Source organism: Aplidium turbinatum, chromosome 7, assembly GCF_918807975.1.
Source record: "Aplidium turbinatum chromosome 7, kaAplTurb1.1, whole genome shotgun sequence".
In the NCBI taxonomy this organism is placed as follows: domain Eukaryota; kingdom Metazoa; phylum Chordata; class Ascidiacea; order Aplousobranchia; family Polyclinidae; genus Aplidium; species Aplidium turbinatum.
In genome coordinates this window covers 29110278-29132286 of record NC_137478.1, presented here as the reverse complement: position 1 = coordinate 29132286, position 22009 = coordinate 29110278, and the positions used below count along the sequence as shown (strand labels likewise).

The window sequence follows — 22009 nt, the reverse complement described above, 5'->3', positions numbered from 1 at the left end:
AGATGCTGGTGTTACTGTTCGCCCGTCGAAGTGTCTTATTGGTTCCAATACTGTTGATTTTTTCGGGCATAATATTCAGACCAGCATCCTTGGTTTACATCGCAACAATGTATCAAAAATTAAAGATGCACAAAGGCCTGAAACTAAAAAGGAAGTGAGGTCATTTTTAGGGCTCACCGGTTACTATCGTGATTTTATTCCGCATTATGCAGCGGTGGCAACGCCACTTACTGATTTAACTAGAAAGGAAAATCCAAATCTGGTTGAGTGGGGTAAACCCCAAGAGAATGCTTTCAATGCTTTGAAGTATTGTTTATCTTGTAAACCTATTTTAAAATTGCCTGATATGGGCAGAGATTTTGTGCTGCGTACTGATGCTTCGAAAATTGGATTGGGTGCTGTTTTATTACAGAAGCATGATGATGTGCTGTTTCCTGTTAGTTATGCTAGCAGAAAGCTGAACAATGCTGAAAAGAGTTATTCTACTATTGAACGTGAATGTTTGGCAGTTGTTTGGGCTGTTAAGAAATTTATGATGTATTTGTATGGTATTGAGTTTATTTTGCAAACCGATCATCAGCCGTTGCAGTATATTGACCAAGCTAAATTCATCAACGATAGAGTCATGCGTTGGGCAATGTTTTTGCAGAATTATCGTATAAGGTATCAATGTATAAAGGGAAGCGATAATATTGGTGCTGACTGCATGAGTAGAATTAACTAATTGCATGGTTTATTGTGTATGTACCCTGTACGATTTCGTACTTTGCTCATAGAATTTGTGTTAGTGTTGTTGACAAAAATTGAGAATTTTGTTCTTGACAGGAGGCGATGTCACAAATTCAATTGTTCAGCTGCTTGTGCGTTCAGTCTAGCCCAGTTATGGTGACCCATCATGGTCCTTTTTATTTTATTATGTTATTGTGTGATTTTATTTTGGCAACTCTGGTCCAAGTTCATTTTCAGCTGAGGCATGACTTGTTGCTAGACAAAGGAAAGCTTACTTTATCTGTTTTTGACTTTTATGTATATATCATAGTTGAGTAAAAGGGTCAATTATTCTGTTATAGTTGAGTAAAAGTGTCGTTTATCATCTGTCGTCTGTAATAACTGGATAATTGTTACTTTAGCCTGATTAAATATTCAGCTGATCAGTTAGCCCAGCTCTGCAGTTATAGTGAGATTGTAAGTAACTACTAATTTTTATCCATTTACTTGGTTAACTGAGAGAACTGGGGTGTGCTATGTATATATTTCTAACCGCCATTCTTTTTGTTTTTCATACTCGGATTCTATTTGAATAAGACTTGATTGATGTTGTAAACCAGGGGCGGGCAACTTCTCCAGTCGCCGGGCCTGATATAGGAAAATGATGTACTTGGCGGGCCGGATTCATTAATCGCGTATTTATCTACCTACTGTAGACAAGGAATAAATCGTATTTAATGTAATGTAAACTTTAAGTTTTAAAGCATAGAGACTAAAAACAGGATTTCATGAATTTATTAACAATTAACTTCATGTACTTCAATAGCTGCTGAAGTCAATGAGACATCTGTGGTCGATCAAAGTTGTCAACAAGTTCTTTGAACTCTGGCTGCATGTCAGACGTAGAAACCCTCAGTAAAGACTGCTCGAGAACATCAGTGAGATTGGATCGCAGCTTTGTCTTGTTGATATTGACGGTCGAAAATGTTATGTAGACCAGAACAGAACAAGTAGGCCTAGTTTCATGGCCATTTTTCTCAAGTTGGAAAACTTGGACTCATTCAGTGACGCATAAAATTTGTCAATGTTTTTGAATTGGAATATCTCTTTCTGGGTAGACACTTTAACAATTGGAAAACTTAACTCTGCCAATCTCGGTAACTGACCGACTGACCGTGCGTCAAAAGTCTACAAGTGGGCCTATGTGAAACTACTAGGGTAACCAATCAAGGCTTTGTCAGTCCGAGGATAAAGATACAAAAACCAACCAAATCAATCAATTCCAGTTGTAGAGCTTGAGACTGAAGGAGATTCTTACAAGAGATAAAAAAAAAATGATGGAAAGGCTCGTTTATGACGGAACATAACATACTTGTCCCTTGACTAAAAGCCAAAAACAAAGAACTATAAAAAATAACTAACAGTCACTATTATTTGACGTAGTAAGTAGTGGGGGATTGCGGCAAAGTGTGGTCGCGGGCCATATTACCATGCAAAGACCGGAATCTGTTTCCGTACTGTAAAATATCCACTGCGTTTTCAGTTTATTATTGGAAATTTACTTCATAATCACATCCGCAAGTCCTAATTTAAAGTTTGTTTTAAGTGCCTTGTAGTGTTTTTGTTTATTTTTTTAATTTTCTAATAAAAACTGGACAAATATGATGCTCTGGGTTTTTTATAATGGGTTTTTTTAAGTGGGCTTTTTTAAAAAAACCCACCGGGTTTTTTAGGGTCGGGTAAAATACCGACAACCCTGACTGAAAATACCCACAATGCCTGGCATTGGTCAACAAGGCCTGACAATTTTTAAGGGTTACCAAATCCGCAAGTTTTGCCTGCAAAACCTAGGTTACTTCTGCTTCCCAGTTGCAAAATTTTTTAACAGTTTGGAGTGTAGTATAATTGAATGCTTTGATTTCCTATTAATTTGTTTCAATAGAATACTATTTTTAGTTTAAAAAAATCTGGCAACACTGACAGTACGTAATGGGTATTTAGAGCAGTGGTTCCCAACATAGGCGTCATTTCAGGGGTGCGAAGAGTGCTTAAGCACCCCAAAATAAAAATCTGAGGTAACAACATAAATGAGAGAGCACCCCTGGGCCCTGGTTTGCCTACAAAATACACCGATTCAAATGGAAATTTGCATTGCTAAATAACGTTTTTTTTTCTTTCTTGAAAGTCGTTTCACCAAAGCGCAATATTTTCAGTGCTTTACATTTATGTGTGGCACGTAGCGCCACACATATCAAAGGCAGACATGATTGTACTATTGCGTAACAATTAAGCACAAACACGCGCACTGCGTCAAGAAGTGCCGTTCGAGAGAAAACAATTTGTCTGGCTTGAAGACGAAATTGCTGTTTTCTACTCAAACGTCTAAAAAAACATTCTGCAAATGGCGTCAGATGCAATCGTTAGCCGTTTCCCTTCTTCATCATACCGAATGGCAGACTTGCTACGAGAGCTGTTAGAGAATCCCACAATGAAAGAAGCCGATGTTACGAAAGTAAGCAAATTTTATGATGGTGACTGAGAACGCAGGGATTTGCTGCGTGAACGCAAACAGTGGTTTGCTTGTTGCAAACGTGACGATGATGTTGTGGCAGTGAATACGCTACGTCAGAAATTCATTGCACAGCCGTCAATGGTCGATATAATGCCAAATATATATGCAGCTTTGGCAGGGTTGATCGGTTTAAATTGGGGCGGTTTAAACCGCCCGGTTAAAACCGGTTAAAACCTGGTTTAAACTAGGCAGTTTTGACCACCTATTACTGGTCAAAACCCCTTTAGTGTATGAATCAATGAAAATTTTTCTCTCATAGAGATCAAAAGAGTACATTCTCTTTGAGTTTCATCCATCAAGATAAGATCTTCTAACATTGGAAAGTTAGCATAATTACCTGCTTCCAATCTGCGTTTCCAAACCGGCAACTTGGCTAAAAACGCTTTCAGTTTTTCAGCTGCATCAATTATTGTCACACCTGGTCCTTGAATGCCATGATTAACATTGTTAATATGACCGAAAATATCGGCTAAGTAGGCCATGCCGCATAGAAAACTTTCACTCTAAAACAATTTTGAGAGGGGACTTCGTTTTGCTTTCAAAAGAGTTGATACCTCATTTTTTAGCTGCTGCAGTCGTTTTAAAACTTCTCCTCTAGATAACCAACGTACCTCAGAATGATACAAAAGTACTTCATAATCTGACCCTACTTCTTGACAGAGCGCTTTAAAAGTACGGTGGTTTACAGCTCTGCTTTTGATGAAATTAACAACTTTCACGCAATTCGTCAGAATTTCTTTGAGATTTGCTGGTAAAGTTTTTCCTGTTAAGGCGTAGGCTACCTACCTATGCAAGAAGCAATGGGTAAGAACCACGCGAGGAGCATCGCTTTTTACTAAAGCAGCAAATCCGGATTTTTTCCGAGCATAGCTGGTGCTCTATCCGTGCATATAGAACAATTTTTTCCAAAATTCATCAAGGTAATCACGGGCCCCCAAATGCTTTCTCACGGACCCCCAAGGGGTCCGCGAACCCCAGGTTGGGAACCACTGATTTAGAGGTATCCTAAAGAGGGTATTCAATAATAAAATATAAACTGATGAAAAGTACTCAAGAGGTTACTATCAAAAGTTTGATAGAATAGTAATTTAGAAACTGCATAATATGTGGTCTTACATCCTGGGTTTTTTTTTTCGCTGAGACTTTTCGGTCATTTGTCCGAAATGACTTGAAAAAATTCGGTCATTTTTTATTTATTTCGGTCATTTTTTCTGATGAAAATATTTCCTTTGAAGTAGCTGATACAAACGAAAATTTGCACTTCCTGACTAGCTACAACATTAAGTTTCGCTGAGAAACGTTGTCGTGTTTTATCTGAGAAAAGTTAGAACAGACAAACGTTACTTTCAGTCTTCGAAATTAACATATTTTTATTTTTGCAAAAACATTGTCAAGGTCAAACGGCAAAAGTTGAAATTGCCTCGGCAATTGCATGTGAACGTTTATTACGAAAAAATTGTACCAAAACATGTAAAGCGAAAAGCAAAATATATACTAGAGTAGTCTATCACGACCGCACTGTTTGATTTATTGTGATGTAATAATACCAAAAACTAGCGATAAAGCGAGCAACGCGATACGCACGCTGTTAAGTAATAAACGTTATATAACTGACGGGGGGAAAGTAAGTTAATTTTGGGTTGATTCAATGTTCGAGGCAACACAAATCGATTTAATTTTCCCGGCTGGTTATATTGCGTAACAACAGTATCCAATAAGAAATTTACGTTTGTTTTACATTAATTCGACATCTAGTGGCGTTGAATTATCATAAAATAACGTTAATTGCTCAACCAGGTACCAGTAACAAATTAATAGCTTCCTGCGAAAAGATTGCCTCGATTTACGTTTACACTAACATAATTTCGGCACAATTGAGATACTGCGAGCAACACAAAGTCGCGAGGCGCGATAAGGAGTAGATGCTTAGACTAATTTGACGTCTACCATCGTTGAATCAATGCAAATAGGATAATATTTTTATGAAAGATTCAATTCTCTCAGCTGGGCACGTGTCTAAGTGCCAGCAAAGTAGGAAGTAACCCAAATAAAACATCCAGCAATAGTAAGAGTGTGGAGTTGTCCAAGAAATTTTTTTTTTTTTTTTGTAATCTTTTGGTCCTTTCAAGCGCTCCTGTGGCCTCAGCATTTTTACTGCCAACGCTAACGCATCTGCGTCGGCAATCACCTCGGCAAGTGCCGATTGCCCACGCTAATTTCGAAGACTGACTTCTGTATTTGCGTTATCACATATAATAAGACATTGGATCAACGTTTAAACACTAAGTCTACGTCTTGTATTTCCGATTGACAAGAAATCGTACAGTGGCGCAAGAAGCTTCTTTGCAATCACTGAAATCGATTTGAGCGCGTACGTATTTTTTCGGACATTTTGACCGAATTGACTATATTTTTTTCGGACATTTTGCTAAAAAATCGGTCAATGACCGATAAATGACCGAAAAAAAAAACCCAGCTTACATCATTTTATGAACAACTCAATTTTTAAACAAACAATGAATTGTCCAAATGTAGAAACTAAGCCCAAGTTTAACAAATGTTTCGAAAACTAAACTGTTCTCATCTTCAGTGCAACTGAATCAACGAAAACATTGCAGTTTTTAAAGAGGATGCACAACATAAGATTAATGATTAATTTCTACATTTTGGGACTTTAATTTTTAACCAGGCTTTTTCACCATTTTGCTTTTAAATTTAACCTTTCATGTGCAGTTTTAATGAAAAGCTTAAGTAAATTATTCCAAGCTAATCTTACTTTTCCTTCCATATCATACAGCTGGTTCGTGTTTCAATAATGACTTGTCAATCAGAATTTTTTAGAAGCGTTGTTTACTTCACAAGATACAAGGATGCCTTGTTTTAAACATTAAGCCTACACTCTAGCTCTATATTAAGGTAACTGGAATGTACATATAGTTTATTAATATGGTTATTATCTTTATTAATTATTGTTATTATTGCTGTTAATCTGCCCATGCAGAGGTATAGTTAGTACAAGTTAGTAATCCTGAGCACGAAAGTGGTGAGTATGGCCTGAGAACAATGTCTAGCCTACTCTTGTAAACAGTTTATTGCAGTAAAAAAATAACGGGTGCAAAACAAGGAAGACCCAAGAAAACGTGGAAGAGGCAAGTTGAGGAAGAAAGCAGCAAGGTGGGCTTAACAAGAGAGGACGCATTAGACAAATCGATGTGGAGGCAGGGTGTGAAGGCGATTGCGGCATTTGGAGGTGAATCCGGCCACCCTCGGTAACGGGGACATCACCGGATTAAAACTGGACTACTACTACTACTACTAGTTCGTACCTTGAAAAGATCGAGAGAAAAAATTAAAAAAGCTGTAGTCGCTGATCGCAGTTTCCGCAAACATTTTAAAAGAGTTAGGGTATCTGAGTATCGGTATCCGCAAACAAACAAACTGAAAAGATCGAGAGAAAAAAATAGAACATATAGCTGATCGCAGTTTCCGCAAACATTTTAATAGGGTTAGGGCTGATTGAAGTTTCCGCAAACATTTAAAAGGGTTAAGGTTTAGGGTGTTTCCGCAAACTAAAAAGATCGAGAGAAAAAAATAGAACAAAGCCGAAGTCGATGATCGCAGTTTAAGTTTTTTCCGCAGTTTCTGCAAACAATTTAAAATTTCCGGTAATGATCCTAAGAGTTTGCCGAAGTCGCAGTTTCCGGAAACATTTTAAAAGGGTTAGGGTTTAGAGTTGATCGGAGTTTCCGCAAACATTTTAAAATTTCTTTAAATGATCCTAAGAGTTTTGTGTTTGCGGAAAATTTTAAAATGTTAGCGGAAACTGCGATCAGCAACTTCGGCTTTTTTTATTTTTTCTCTCGATCTTTTCAAGGTACGAACTGACGGTACAAATTGTTCATGGTACAAATTAGGTTCCGTTGCATCCAAAAATAACTAACGGCACCAAAACAAAAAAGGGGATGACTGGTCTGACACCCAAAATTAATTCATTAATAGAATGTAGAACAGAACTGCAGAACACTGACATGTACCTAGAAATCAAATTTAAATTGATGTCCATACCGTACCAAAGCATGGATGCAACCTAATTCTTACCATGAACAATTCGTACCGTCAGTTCATACCTTGAAAAGATCGAGAGAAAAAATTTAAAAAAGCCGAAGTTGCTTATCGCATGTTTGCGGAAACTGCGGAAAAACAGAAACTGCGATCAGCGATGTTCTATTTTTTCCTCTCAAGTCTCAATCTTTTCAGTTTGTTTGTTTGCGGACCGATAACTAACCGATACCCTAACCCTTTTAAAATATTTGCAGAAACTGCGATCAGCGACTTCGCCTTTTTTAATTTTTTTTCTTGATCTTTTCAAAGTACGAACTGACGGTACAAATTGTTCATGGTACGAATTAGGTTGCACCCCCAAAGCATGCTAGACTAGTAATTGCTAGTATACTGATATACTGTTAAACAGTCATGCTGTCATCTAGATATGCTGAAGTATACTCTCTGATATATGTCGATCCACACTGTTATAATACTGTACATAGTGAATTGAATTATTGTGAAACTTTTGAATTGTATTGTATCTAAGCTGTGGAGTCAGAGGAAAAAGATACATCTACAAAACCTCTCGAAAAATACACAAAAGTAACAAGACTACTTCCTCTTTTTTGGTTTTGTTTCCGTGCTCTATTTGTAACTTTATTAGTAGGCTAACTGTTGCAAATGCAATCATCAAACAAAAATAAATGGAATTGATTTTGTTTAGAAATCAGAACTAGAACTAGTCCACTCTGACGTCAGTGTTGCCAGACGTTTAAAAGTTGCCAGAGTTTTTTTAATTTTTGTCTACATTTTTTTAAATTTAATTTTACTGAAGTTGTAATCGAAATGAAACGTCGACTCTCACAAAAACTGACAACTAAAAACACTGACATTTTTTCATGAAATTGTAGAACACAAATCTGAAAAAAGAAACAATATTTTAAAAAACTATTGTAAACAAAGGTTTATTGTTCATTGTCAAATCGGAATCGGTCTTTTTGTAACGATTCAGGGTACGTCAAAACCCCTTCAACTCCACAGACCTGTCAGGCACGCCTTGCTAACATGCGAACTAAAGGCCTTTTAATTTTGAACTCTTTGTCAAATTCCTGTCCGTCTCGCCCCGTTAGCTCGGTGGTTGCGTTTATTTAAGATTAAGCGGCGCTGTGTTCAGTCATTCATAGCTTGTCACGCCAGTGTCGGAGCCAGGTAAGAGCATTGTTTGTGATGTTTTTGAGGTCGTTGTCATCACATGAAGAGCTAAGGGGGCAGTTGGTGACAGTGGCGTAGCCAAGGGGGGGTTTTGGGGGTTACAACCCCCCCTTTGGCACTCGTGTGACGTCACGATATTGAGAATGATGCTTTCAGTCTAAAAAAAAATTGCCTAATTTTAAACAAAATTGCATTAAAAGAGCAAGTTTTGCCAATACCAAACATTCAAACATCTCAGCCAGGAATTAGCAACAAGAAAACACAGAGACGTAGCTTTTTTTTCCGAAAAATGCCGAAGAAAACATGATCTTATCCTTTTGCTATGCTACCGGACAGCACCATTTTACAGGAATATTTGTACCCACATTTTTGTTGGAAATGCTCTCAGAATGCATCAAATTCAAAGCAATTTTTCAAAATTTTCTGGGGGAGTCCCCCCAGACCCCCCGCCGTTGGGTGGTCAAAACCCCTCCTTTCAAAATTCCTGGCTACGCTACTGGTTGGTGAGGATGTGATTCATCGTCTGATTGTCTAGGCCGCAATCACACGTTAGATCAGGAGTCATCTTCCATCGGGAAAGATTGCTTTTATTTCTCCCGACTCCGCAGCGGGCTCTGTTTAGGCAGCACCACTCGCTTCTCTCAAGGGTGGGAGTTTGTTGTAGACTTTCGGAAGGACTTGGGATGGCAGAATGTTGTGTCCTATCGGGCTCAGAGGTCCACATTTCTAGTCGTGCAGCTGTCGCGCTTGTGTGTTCCAATGGGCCGACTTTGATGAAGCTTTTGCGTGACTTGAGTCTTGCTGGAATAAGTTTGTGTTCATAGAGAGGGTGGCGTTGGTCGGATATTTGTTTTACTCTTTCCTTTTTTGTAGCGGCTTCTCTTCGGATATGAGGTGGAGCTATAGTTGCTAAGTTATAGAGGTCGGAGATTGGTGTTGGACGGAGTGTGCCAGTTATGATTCTACATGCTTGGTTTAATTCGGAGTCAATTACTTTGGTGTGGCTTGACCTAGCCCATACTGGAGCGCATTATTCAGCGGTCGAATAACAGAGAGCCAGTGCTGTTTGCTTCAGTGTGTGCTCATCTGCTCCCCAGTTTGAGCTTCCCAGCTTTTGCAAAAGGTTATTGCGAGCAGATAATTTTTTCTTAAGCTTCAGTAGGTGTGTCTTATAGGGTTCATAATTGTGTCTTGCTGTGTCTTGCTGTGTTCATTTCTCGGGGTGTCCGTTTAAGCAACGCATTTGTTATTATTTCTTTTCGTCAGACCAATAGGTCAATACATACTACCAAGTACCAAACATGCAAAAAACAAACAAAAAAGCAATACAAGTAATAATCACAATATCCCAGTTAACAGATAAAGCTGTTGCGGAAAATTGTCAGCGAGTAAACCAGAGCCATAGTGGCTCTGAGTAAACTGCGAATAGCACCATTGAAATAGCCTACGAGAGTCAAAATTGTAGGGAGCCTTCATGTAGGCCTAACAGTTTTTTGAAGATTAATAAGTTATTTACATAAAAAGTTGTAAAGAGATTTGCGAAGTAGCCTACTGGTTCTAAGGTCAAAATATTTTGTTCAATTTGAATAGTGCGAGCACTAACTTAGCATGGCAAGGTAACAGTGAGAAGGAGCGATCTTTCTGGCGTCATCAGCACTACCTGACTACTCACTATGGAACAGCGAGCATTGTGCTTCGCTAACCATACCGGTGTAGCCTCTACACCAGCCATCAAAACTATTTGTCAAAAACATGTGTTTCTAGGCAGTCGAGTGTATACGAAAGGCATCGTTGTATCCTATCATACAACACATAAATGATTGATGGAGGCAAAAGAGATAAGCTATTACACCAAATTTGACATGCATAAAAAAAAACACAATGTGTTTGAAATAACAAGTTTTTGGGGACTGCTCTCCATTTAACGGTTACCTCGTAAATAAAATTTCCCCAACAAGAACATTTCAACAATCGAACACTTTAAAGTTAAAGATATGTAATTCCTGATGAGGACACACGTAAGCCTGCGTGTCGAAAACGGTAGAGTTTATTTTTAATTATGTTATGTTTGTGTATGTAATAACTTACATCATGTTAAACCAGCTGAAGTTACTTTGTTTTATTTCTCAATCGAAAACTTCACTGTCAATCTCGATAACCGGCACTGCGTCAAAAGCAGGTATGAGAAACAATCAGGAATAACATATCAAAGCTTTGTCAGTACGAGGAGTTCAGTTCAACTGTTTTTATTTCTGACCATCACAGCAAAAATTACAAGTCAACGTAACAAAGATCTATAAACATGTAGAAGTGACAAAACGCGAACGTAATATGGAGCTTAAGACCGAAATAAACAATTAAGTTAAAAGAAAATTGGCACGGTCGCAGCCCCTTCAATAAAATTAAGGATAAAAAGGATAATAAAAAAATTAAAAACAGGAATAAAAACAGCATGCTGCTTCACCAGCCCATATAGGCTAGTCTATAGCTGGTTGGTTTTTAAATCTTTATCCTCGGACTGACAAAGCCTTGATAGGTTGTTCCTGGCAGTTTCGCATAGCCTACTTGTAGAGGTTCTTAACGCAGGCCGGCTACCGAGATTAACAGAGTGTAGTTTTCGGTAGCCACTTTAACAAGTAGAAATTCTGCCACTGCGAATGACTACAATGCAACCGCCAACCAATCAGAACATGTTATAAGAGGCTACCGTGCAATTGTGACCTTTCTAGCACTCAGCCAGAGAGTTAATGCTTGTTTTGAACTTTGTTTGTTAATTACAGAAGCAAAAAGGGCAATAGCAGTGGTGGGAATCGAACCCGCGTCAATGAAATAACTACTTTCTAGCCCTAACCTCTAAGCCAACCAGTTGACAGAAAATCCATCACTTGATTTGCTTTGTATCATCTTCTTTTCGCTCTTTTCCACGTCATAGAAAACGTAACTTATGATTGGTTGGCAGTGCATTCTAGTCAATTGCAGTGGCAGAATTTTTCCTTGCTAAAGTGGCTACCGTAGTTTTCCGATTGTTGAAGTGTTGCTGCCAGGGAATTATTCCATTCACTAGGTGCGGCTGAATGCAGTCTGCAGACGTTGAATCAATGTAAAAATGAATGATTTTTCTGTCTGGGACGGAGGGACTCGATTCTAACCTTCAAATAACACCACATTTATTAGGCTATGATAAATCGTAAACCAAAAAAATGGTTTTGTTGCACAAAAACGTTTTAACAGACCTTATCTCAACACCCCCTGATGTATTGAGCCATGTCCAGGAGTAGCCCTATGTTTAATGTAGGCCTACAATACGTAAATTAGTGATGGTTGGTAGCCTACTATTGCTAAAACAGATAGTGATGGCAACAGTGGATCCGAGAGGGGTGGGGAAGTCGGGCCAGTTTCCTCCCTAAAAAAACATTGTAAAGGAAAAACGGGTAGTTTTTTGTTTTTGCACTTTTGAGGGGGGCCCATTTTTAGTACTAAAGTAAAAATGTACCAACTAAATAATCAACAAATTCTTAAATGAAGTGCGTAGTTCCAAGTATTTCTCAATAATTGTAAATGTCACTCTCGATGCTTCTCATCAAGAACAAATCATTTTCGTGTTAATGTAACTAGGCGATGTTGAACAGCTTCAAGCGGCTTCAAGACGTAAAATCTGAAGCTGAAATGATTTCTGTATCACTGAACGGTTTCGATTGTATTGATAGTTTCAACTTGAAAGCTGGTGCTGTTTTAGCTAAGCGGGAACTATTTTTGCTTGACAACTGAACCTTAACGTCAAACTCTGCGTTGGCCAGGCATAGGATGTTGTATCCAACATAAGTTATCTGGGAAATTTAAAGGTATCAGTCCAAGCACGATTAAAGAAAGTAAATCCTGTATATTTTTTGTTTATGTATCATCATCAGTCATCATCTCTGCCTGCAGCAGATTGCGCATGAACATGAGTTATTTGCTTCCAAGAGTAGCCTAGCGATTTTGAGCCAGCTCGCCCAGTGTCGCCAAGTTGAGTCCGGTTCAAGATTGGATGTTGTCTTGCCATCGTTTTGGTTGTCTGCCACGTTTTCTTTTTCCTTCTACTTTTCCTTCTGTGCAAACTTTGCTGATTCCGAATTGTGATCTTTTAGTGTTGCCGAACAGTTTTAAGACTTTTGATTTTATTATGGCTGCAATTGGATGTAATTTTGTATAGTTAAAAGGTCTTCTGTTTTCGTGTGGTCAAGTAGCTTTTTATTGGTCATGCTACTCATGATGTGATTTTGGAAGGTAGTGAGTTTTTTCTTTATTTGAGTTTTTTGTTTATGGATGTTGTTGCTGAGGCTAAGTCTAGTTGGAATTCATAATGTTGCCTACAGACAGCGTTGTTCAAATGTCTTATCATTTTTGGAGTAGCCTAATTGATTATCTGTAAGCTTGTGGCATCTTTAAAGTTATAGCCCAGTCAGAAGAAAAGTTCTGAATAATCTAAAGAAAGCTTGCAAAGAAAATTGACTTCGAGAGGGTAATCAAGGCGTGGTGCAGTCAAACCCAACGCTTTACATTACCCCTTTGCAATTGAAGCTCTAAAGACGTTTCTCAAATGCATCATATTGGAACCAACAAGAGCTTGATCGGAAGCTGAGTCAATGCTAAAGTAGCCTACAACTAGCAGTTTTAAATTTGTGACTGCTTTGCATTATGTGGATTACGGTCCTAAACAAGATTCACTGATGAATTTAATGAAATTTAAGGAAGATGTAATCTAAGTAAGAGAAAGCTGAGAAGAGTAGGCTACTATACTCGCAAGCTAAAGTTGCAGTGGCAATTATAAATTTAAAAGAAAATGATTTTCTTTTCCTGAGGACAGAACGCTTTTATAACTCCACTTAACTAGCTGAATCATTCGAAGAAAATGTATTCTACCGTACATTGCAAAGGATTCGAAAGTTGTTGGAATTGACAAATGTACGGTATCAACAAACTCAAATATATCGTCGATGAGTTTGAAGTTCCATGAAAATTTTATCGTATGTCTGTTGTGTAGTTTGCGGGCATGTGGGACAAATTTAAACCATTTGTAGGCTACAACAATGACAGTTTTCAAGACATTTTAGATGAGTTGGTACTTTTGACAGAAAGCCACACAGCAAACTTCAACTGCAAACCAAAACGAACCACCCCATAATCTCTACACAAGGAATCATTGATTTCAACTTTTGAAAGGTTTTTTCGAATAGTTTTGTTATGATTTTTTTTTGTGTTCCGGTAGCTACCTCCAACGGTTGCGCTTTGAAAACGGGGTTTTAGCAATTACTGAAATTTGTAAAGAATTGTTTGCGCTCCAGTAGGCCTATGACCATAGACTCCCCTATGACTCAAAACCGATTGAAAAGCCTAACTATAGCCTACATGTTGTGCATCGATTCAGACGTCGCAAAATTTTATCATTTGATGCTGTGATCCGTAACTTTGCATTGCAAAAAGTCCAGAAAGGGCTGAATTAAATCAGGGATGTCCAAAGTCCGGCCCGCGGGCCGACGGCCCACGAGACGTATTTTGTATGGCCCGCGCCTGTTGTTGTACAATGTGTTATTTTTGGCTTGCAGACACACAAAAATCATACAAATTCAACTTGCAGTTTTCAGAAAAATTGTTGTGACTGTTGGCCCGCGAACACTTGTTATCAAATCTGGCTCGCGCGGGAAAAAGTTTGGACACTCCTGAATTAAATGCTTGGTTGAACTATTTTCGTTGCCTGTAGGCGTATTGTGTGTTTACAAAGCTTTCTAGACAAAACAGTTTGCCTCAATGGCATTTTTGCTGCAAGTGAAATCCAGTGATTATATTGATGATTTTTACATTGAACGAAGTTCTTTTCATGCTGAGAAAAGTAGGCTAATTTCAGCTTAACACGAGCATACAACGCAAGATACAAATTAGTTGTAACTTATATTTGCTAAAAAATATTATGAGGCCCATTCTTCGTATTGTTTCCCGACCAGTGCTGACTTCTCTCGGAGGCCCTGGATGGCAATCGACTTGTCATTATGAAATAAGCCAGATGTGCAATTGTGCATCTATAGATATAGGCCTAGAGTCAAGGTACCGCAGTCAATATCTATGGCTGGGTGAGCTATACGGTCAAGCTGGCTGGGCTTCCACAAGTTGATCAAAAACTGTGGTGCCAAAATTACCCATACTTGGCTTGTGGGCCAAAAACGATCGAGGAAACACGATACCGGTAAGTCGTAAGAAAAAAAAGTTCATTCATTAATGTTGCCTAGATTGCAATTCCACGCATTGCAAGGGAATTTCGGGAAGAACTTCTGAAACTTCATTTCACAGGATCAGCGCATTGTTCAGTATCCTATCATAGTATTGATAGAGCTTTTTCCATAAGGGAGCGTTCAAATATTACGTAACGCTGTTTTTCGGAATTTTTGACACCCCCTCCCCCATGTGACGCCAACGTAACGCTTTTTGTTGAATTTGGTGCATTCTGAGAGCATTTGCAACAAAAATGTGGGTATAAATATTCCTGTAAAATGGTGCTGCCAGGTTGCATAGCAAAAGGATAAGATCATGTTTTCTTCGGCATTTTTCGGAAATAAAGCTAAGTCTCTATGTTTTCTTGTTGCTAATTCCTGGCTGAGATGTTTGGTATTGGCAAAACTCGCTCTTGCAGTTTTGTCTAAAATTAGGCAAGTTTTTTTAGACTGAAAGCATCATTCCCAAGCATAAAGAGACTGAAAGCATCATTCTCAATATCGTGACGTCACACGCGTGCCAAAGGGGGGGGGGGTTGTAACTCCAACCCCCCCCCTGGCTACGCCACTGGCCATTGATATCCCGGACGTCTTCATGATATCCCAGTATGGTTTTAGTTTAGACTTTATCCATTTCTTTCTCACTATAATAGGCTTACAGAACACTATGCTACATTGGCATACCTGGGGCGGGGTAGGTGGATTGGGCTATGTATTTTGTATTAGCTTAGTCTATAGAACAACATTGTTAATTGCTTTGACAGTGCAATTCAAAACATATTAAATGCTTTAATCTACGTCGTTAACTACTAAAACATTTTTAGGGAGGGGGGGGCATGACCCAATGCCCCCCCCCCCCTGCGTACGCTAGTGGTCATAGGTACACCTGCATACCTGTTCATCACCATCCCAGCAAACATTGATTGCTGGGCCAGCGTCGGCTATATGCTGGGTATGTTGGCACAAGGCTGGCAATTTTGTCCAACATTTTGCCAACATTGCCAACATTACGCCAACAATTTCAATACTTCTTATTATGCGTTCAAAAAGGTCTTAAAGATTTTGTTTCAGGTTTATTTGTTTTAAACTGTAAAAATACTAACACAAACCTCTTTTCATGTGGTATTGCTTCAAAACACAGTTGTGTGATTGGCTGACATCGGTCAGAAGCATTGCCAGTGTTGTGCCAATTCATAACAATTTCGGTGTTTTCTTCAAATTTATGCAAATGTAATACCATCATTTTGCTACAATTTTACATTTTAATAATAGGCTATCAATGCTGTTATTATTTTCTGATACCGTACAAGTATACTATTAATACTTAAGACCAGCGTTGGTCAGAAGGGTAGCCAACAGTTTGCCAACAAAGTAGTTTCATTTTAGTTTGTTTATGCCAAACTGAGCAGAGGTCTAGAAAAAGGCTGGAGCAACAAAACGCGAACGCGATAACGTGCTTGATACCCAAACAGTTTAAACTTTCCATTAGCCCTACACGTTTCCACAAAATAAACAATTGCAATGTCGGCTATATGCTGGATGTGAGGGCACAAGATTGGCAATTATGTCCAACATTTTGCCAACAATACGCCATCAATTTCAATAACTTATTTCTTATCATGCGTTCAAAAAGGTCTCAAAGATTTTATTTCAGGTTTATTTGTTTTAATCTTTAAAATTACTAACACAAACTTCTTTTCATGTGGTATTGCTTCAAAACACAGTTGTGTGGTTGGCTAACATCGGTCAGAAGCATTGCCAGCGTTGTGCCAATTTATAACAATTTCGGTGTTTTCTTTAAAATTATGCAAATGTATACCATGATTTTGCTACAATTTTACATTTTAATAATAGGCTATCAATGCTGTTATTATTTTCTGATACCGTACAAGTATACTATGAATATTTAAGACCAGCGTTGGTCAGAAGTGTAGCCAACAGTTTGCCAAGTTTGTTTATGCCAAACTGAGCAGAGGTCTAGAAAAAGGTAGGAGCAACAGAAACGCGAACGTGATTCCGTGCTTGATACTGAAACAGTTTAAGTTTCCATTTGCCCTACACGTTTCCACAAAATAAACAATTGCAATGTCGGCTATATCCTGGATGTGAGGGCACAAGATTGGCAATTATGTCCAACATGTTGCCAACAATACGCCATCAATTTCAATAACTTATTTCTTATCATGCGTTCAAAAAGGTCTCAAAGATTTTATTTCAGGTTTATTTGTTTTAATCTTTAAAATTACTAACACAAACCTCTTTTCATGTGGTATTGCTTCAAAACACAGTTGTGTGGTTGGCTAACATCGGTCAGAAGCATTGCCAGCGTTGTGCCAATTCATAACAATTTCGGTGTTTTCTTTAAAATTATGCAAATGTATACCATGATTTTGCTACAATTTTACATTTTTATAATAGGCTATCAATGCTGTTATTATTTTTTGATACCGTACAAGTATACTATGAATAGTTAAGATCAGAGTTGGTCAGAAGTGTAGCCAACAGTTTGCCAAGTTTGTTTATGCCAAACGGTGCAGAGGTCTAGAAAAAGGTAGGAGCAACAAAACGCGAACGCGATAACGTGCTTGATACCGAACCAGTTTAAAGTTTCCATTCGCCCTACGCGTTTCTACAAAATAAACAATTGCAACGTTGGCTACTTTATTTCAGCTTCACTGGATTTATTCTTTGAAAATATTAATAGCCAACAATAAAATGACTCTTTAACTAAATGACTCATGTGGTTTAGTGGAAAAACACAGTTTCTTTCGCATACCGTATTCTTGTACCAACAACGCCATGATAAAAATCGTTTGTTCATATTCAATTGCTTCAGATAATTTAGTGCAATAAATGTCTTGTGATTCAGAGAACACTTCCAGAAAGTTTAGGCTTTGGCGCCTCCAATACCCAACTAGCATAATCCGTTCTGTTTACATTGATTCAACGTCTGCAGACGTTGGTAAGGTAACTAACAAGCGATAAACTTAAAAACGTGGTTGCTAATTCAAGTTGCCAGGTCTTCATTTTTTTCTTATGTTCAACAAAAGCTTTTTTAATTTTCAAGTTTAACTATACTAAAATGTTTTGTAATATTTTTGAAAACATTTTTTCAGGACTAACCTCAAAATTTGCGTGCAGTTCAAGAAAATTTAAAACAACTTGTAAGCTTAATCGAATTCACTTGTTGATGTTTAGTAGCGCTCGACACAGCAGCATGATTGTGGTGATCATGTATAATCATTGAGTTGCGGCTGCACTGCCGCCGCGCTGCTGACCTGTCTGCAGACGCTGAATCAATGTAAAAAAAAATCGATTGATGCAGTATCACTTGTTGATTTTGTTCTGAGAGCAGTCTCGCTCACTGTCTGATTTTGACCACGTGGGTGAGATTCTCGTGTCGCCAACAAAGGGACGTCTTTACTTTAAATGTAGCAAAGCTTGCACAATAGGCCAGCTTCAGGAGCAGTCATGTTGCGTCGAAATCTCTCCTCAATTTCTTAAAGCGAGATTTCACAAAACGATTGCTACTTTTACTTTCAACGATCCGGCAAATCGTTTTTTCTACTCCCGCGGTGCATAGAACAACACTGCAGGCACAATAATTGTTGTGAAAACTCCATTATGACGTCACTACTTAAACTTTGACTGGGCAATATGACGCGTTGAAGTGAAAGAGGCAACAAAGCTTTAGAATGCGGCGATGTGTTATATCAACGTGAGGAGATGCAATTTAGCAGAAGAACTTGGTTTGTTTTGATGAAGGAAGACAGAGGCCATGACTTAATCCTTTGCTAAAGGGATTATGACGTCACTCGATTCACTTCGACTGTTCAAGCATGGCGGTTGTGCTCAATACACAATTACGTGGAGAGCCGAAAGCACAATGCTTATGTGAACAGCGCTAAGAGGAATTTTTGCTTCTTGCATCGAAAATATAAAAAATCGAATTCAATTGAGATAGGCCTATTACGGCCGAAAGAAGTTTTAGAAATGATCAAAATGAAACTATAAGAATGACTTACGACAATGTTTATGAAAACCTGGTAAGTGTTGTTGTCGGCACCAGTGGCCGAGTGGTTAGCGCGTTGGGCTCGCAGTCGAGAGCCTGCGTGTTCGATTCCAGCCACCCGCACTGCTGTTGTTTCTCTGGGCAGGAAACTTTACGATAATTGCCTCTACCCAGTGATCGATTTCGAGTAATGGGTAGTACCAAATTTAAGTCATTAGCAGAGTAGACAACCGGAAACAGACATTGCAGTCGGCTGCAGCGTGGGTCAGGTGTACGTCGGAAGGCGTACACCGATGCATAGCGCTCAAGTCCGCTTTCCCGCAATGCAGGATAAAAAATAAACAAACAAACAAACAAAGTGAATGTCTTTTATTCATTGAACCTGAAATAATTGTGTAAAGTCGTTTTTGTCACTAGGCTACGTTTACACAATTTAAAGAAAGTTATAAAACTCAATTTAGAGAAAGTTATAAAACTCAATGACCAATGGAAAACTTTCATATGAAATATTCTCGTGACAAATTTAGTGCCAGTGCTTCTAGATGAGTGCTAAGAAGATATCAGCAAAGTAGCAGAGCTTGTGATGTCCCACAACATGTGTAGGGTTCTGCTCAATCTTTGATTTTGCTGCTCCGGCAGTGTTTGCCTGACTGCTTGAATGTGTTTGTATTTTTATGTCGTGTGGATAGGTCTGTGATGGTTGTAGAGTATTTGCAAATGTAGCTTTCATTGCCGTCAACTGAATAATAATAATAATAACATGTTTTATTTTGCGCCCATTGCGACAACATAGCCTACAGTAGCCTACACTGCGACCTACATACGCAACAAAACAGACGACTGGAATCCCAAAATAAACTTTAAACGTTGGCTGTCATTTGTAACAGTCGAAAATGTCTGTAACAAGTGCTGAAGCTTTTTAATATGATGGATGAAACCCCTGTCATTACATTCGATTTACATTTTGCAGGTAGCAAATTTAAGACAAGCTGTTGGCAAAAATGCAAGCGATTGTATCAGTGGACTTATTACCAACTATTATTATCGAACACAACACAGTTCAAAGCATGTCGAGAAAAAAGAAAGGAAAAAAAAAACGTCGTGAAGTCTAAGCACTCGTTTGATTGTTTAAAAAAGAATCTGAAAAAGATTGTTCTTGGTGAGTACGGATAAATGTTTTTACTACGACTAAATGATTATGTCATAACTATGCCATTTTGTTCTTTTGATTAATGTATGATGTAATTGTGAAGAGTATTGAGTAATGTATGAAAATGTTTTAGTGGTGTATTCGCAGTGATGTGAACAACGAACATGGTGGTTAGTAGGCTATGTCGGCATTTATATACTGATTTAACACTTCTTTTTTTACTTTCATGATTAGACATGGTGATGGCGCACGACAAAGCTGCTGCCGTGCAGCAAATTGATGAAGAGTTTCAGAGTGATTTCGAAATTGGAAGGACAGGCAAGGTGGCTGAAAACGGCAAAAACTAACTTTTGGTGAGCTTGTTATATGTTTGAAAGACAACAGCGCATGTGTTGCTTTAGTTGTTGAATAACTACTGTACACGCAATTAGAATGTATTGGAACTTGATTATTGCTCTGCGTGGCGCAGAATCGAATGATAAGTTTTTTGTCACGCACGTTGGAGAGAGGGATATTACATTGATATTGCAGATTGTCAATTAACTTCGTAGTATCCTGAACGACAACTGATCAAAATCCTACACAGTGGCGTAGCCAGAAAAATGTTTTGGGGGGGGCCAAATATTTGATGAATTGAAGAGAACAACAAAGTGTTTGATTTAAAGCCATCGCCACTTGATGTGCAGTGGCGTATCCTGGTGGGTTGAAGCAATAAAACTGGTAGCGGGGTTAGAGCGTGCCGAAGGCACGCGTATTCTAAGGGGGTCCGGGGGCATGCTCCCCCGGAAAATTTTTGAAAAATTACACTCAAATAATGGATTATAGCGCTTTCTGAAAACACTTTTAGGGTAATATTTGTATGAAATTTATTAGCAGATAAACAGCTATTAACTTATTAAAGATAGCTCTTACACACGAACTGGCAAAAACTGCGGCTAAATTAGAGAACACCAAAAACACAGCTAAACAAAAACTCAATAACTACACAAAAGCCCAACAGAGTAAGCCATTCTGAAATTGCTTCCACAAATTAGTTCAAAGAAATGTAAATCGCGTAAATTTTGGGCGATTTACGATTTGGAAAATTTATTGGTGTCTTTCTGTGTGTCTAAAACAAGTCCTTGGGGGTGTTAATAGCCAGATCTCTTGGAAAACGATATAAATTTCTACAAACTTTATTGCATTTTCAACAAAGGGCTCAACTTCGGAATCCAAAGTTTGAAAATTTGGGGGGGCATTGCCCCTTTTGCCCCCCTGGTTACGCCTATGATTCCTACACTGTTGCCAAACAGCCCTCTTGATTTAAATATTTTTGTTTCATTCGCAGGAATTCACAATGATAAAGATACACAAGAAAAAGCTGCTGATGTGCAATGAATCTCCATCTGTCAATACGATTTGATGTGGCTTGTTTCTAATAAATGTGAAAATATACGAAGCTCGGCTGTTACTTTGCTTTGTCACAAAGGGAGAAGTGTTGCTTATAAATCCGTGTTGCTGCTGTTCTTTCGCCCAAGGATTAGCTAGGTTCAACAATAAACTTTTGGTGATGAGCGAGGTTTAAGTACAGAGACGTTTGGCAAATGTAGATGCCAATGCTGTTCAGATGTTTTATGCACCAGCTTGCTTTGCATGGCCAACCTTGGTCAAAGCGCGGGCATCACAATAGTCAATAGATCAGATGAAGCAGCATCATGGTGCATAAAAGTCAACCAGAATTTAGGCGCCAGATGAAGCAAAATGGTGCACAAGCCATCTTGCCAACGTTGGCCAGATACAAATGCCAACGTTGGCAAGATGAAGCAAAATGGTGCATAAAACATTTTGCCAACGTTGGCAAGATACAGAAGCCAACGTTGGCTAGATGCAGAAGTCGACGTTGGCTAGATGCAGACGCCAACGGTGGCAAGATGCATACGCCAACGCTGGCCAGATGCATCCAAATGGTGCATAAAACATTTTGCCAACGTTGGTAAGATGCAGAAGCCAATGTTGGCTAGATGCAGAAGCCAACGTTGGCAAGATGCAGAAGCCAGCGTTGGCAAGATGCAGACGCCAACGCTGGC

The 22009-nt window shown here is 38.6% G+C and overlaps 1 protein-coding gene and 1 long non-coding RNA gene across 3 annotated transcripts in view; one reads left to right on the top strand and one right to left on the bottom strand.

Moving 5' to 3' along the window:
• The window catches only part of LOC145774590 (uncharacterized), a 42155-nt gene extending 35963 nt beyond the window's left edge, over positions 1 to 6192 (bottom strand). For both annotated transcript variants that reach the window (XM_082585863.1, XM_082585862.1), the window contains exon 1: positions 6057 to 6192. In XM_082585863.1, the coding sequence (XP_082441989.1) occupies positions 6057 to 6068 (12 nt within the window). In that variant the 5' untranslated portion in view covers positions 6069 to 6192. The remainder of the gene's footprint in view (positions 1 to 6056) is intronic.
• A 12991-nt stretch (positions 6193 to 19183) lies between these two features.
• Positions 19184 to 21594, top strand: LOC145774703 (uncharacterized). Its single transcript, XR_014290047.1, has 3 exons — positions 19184 to 19952; positions 20178 to 20296; positions 21271 to 21594. It is a non-coding gene; the product is annotated as an uncharacterized LOC145774703 (long non-coding RNA).
• Positions 21595 to 22009: the final 415 nt, after the last annotated feature.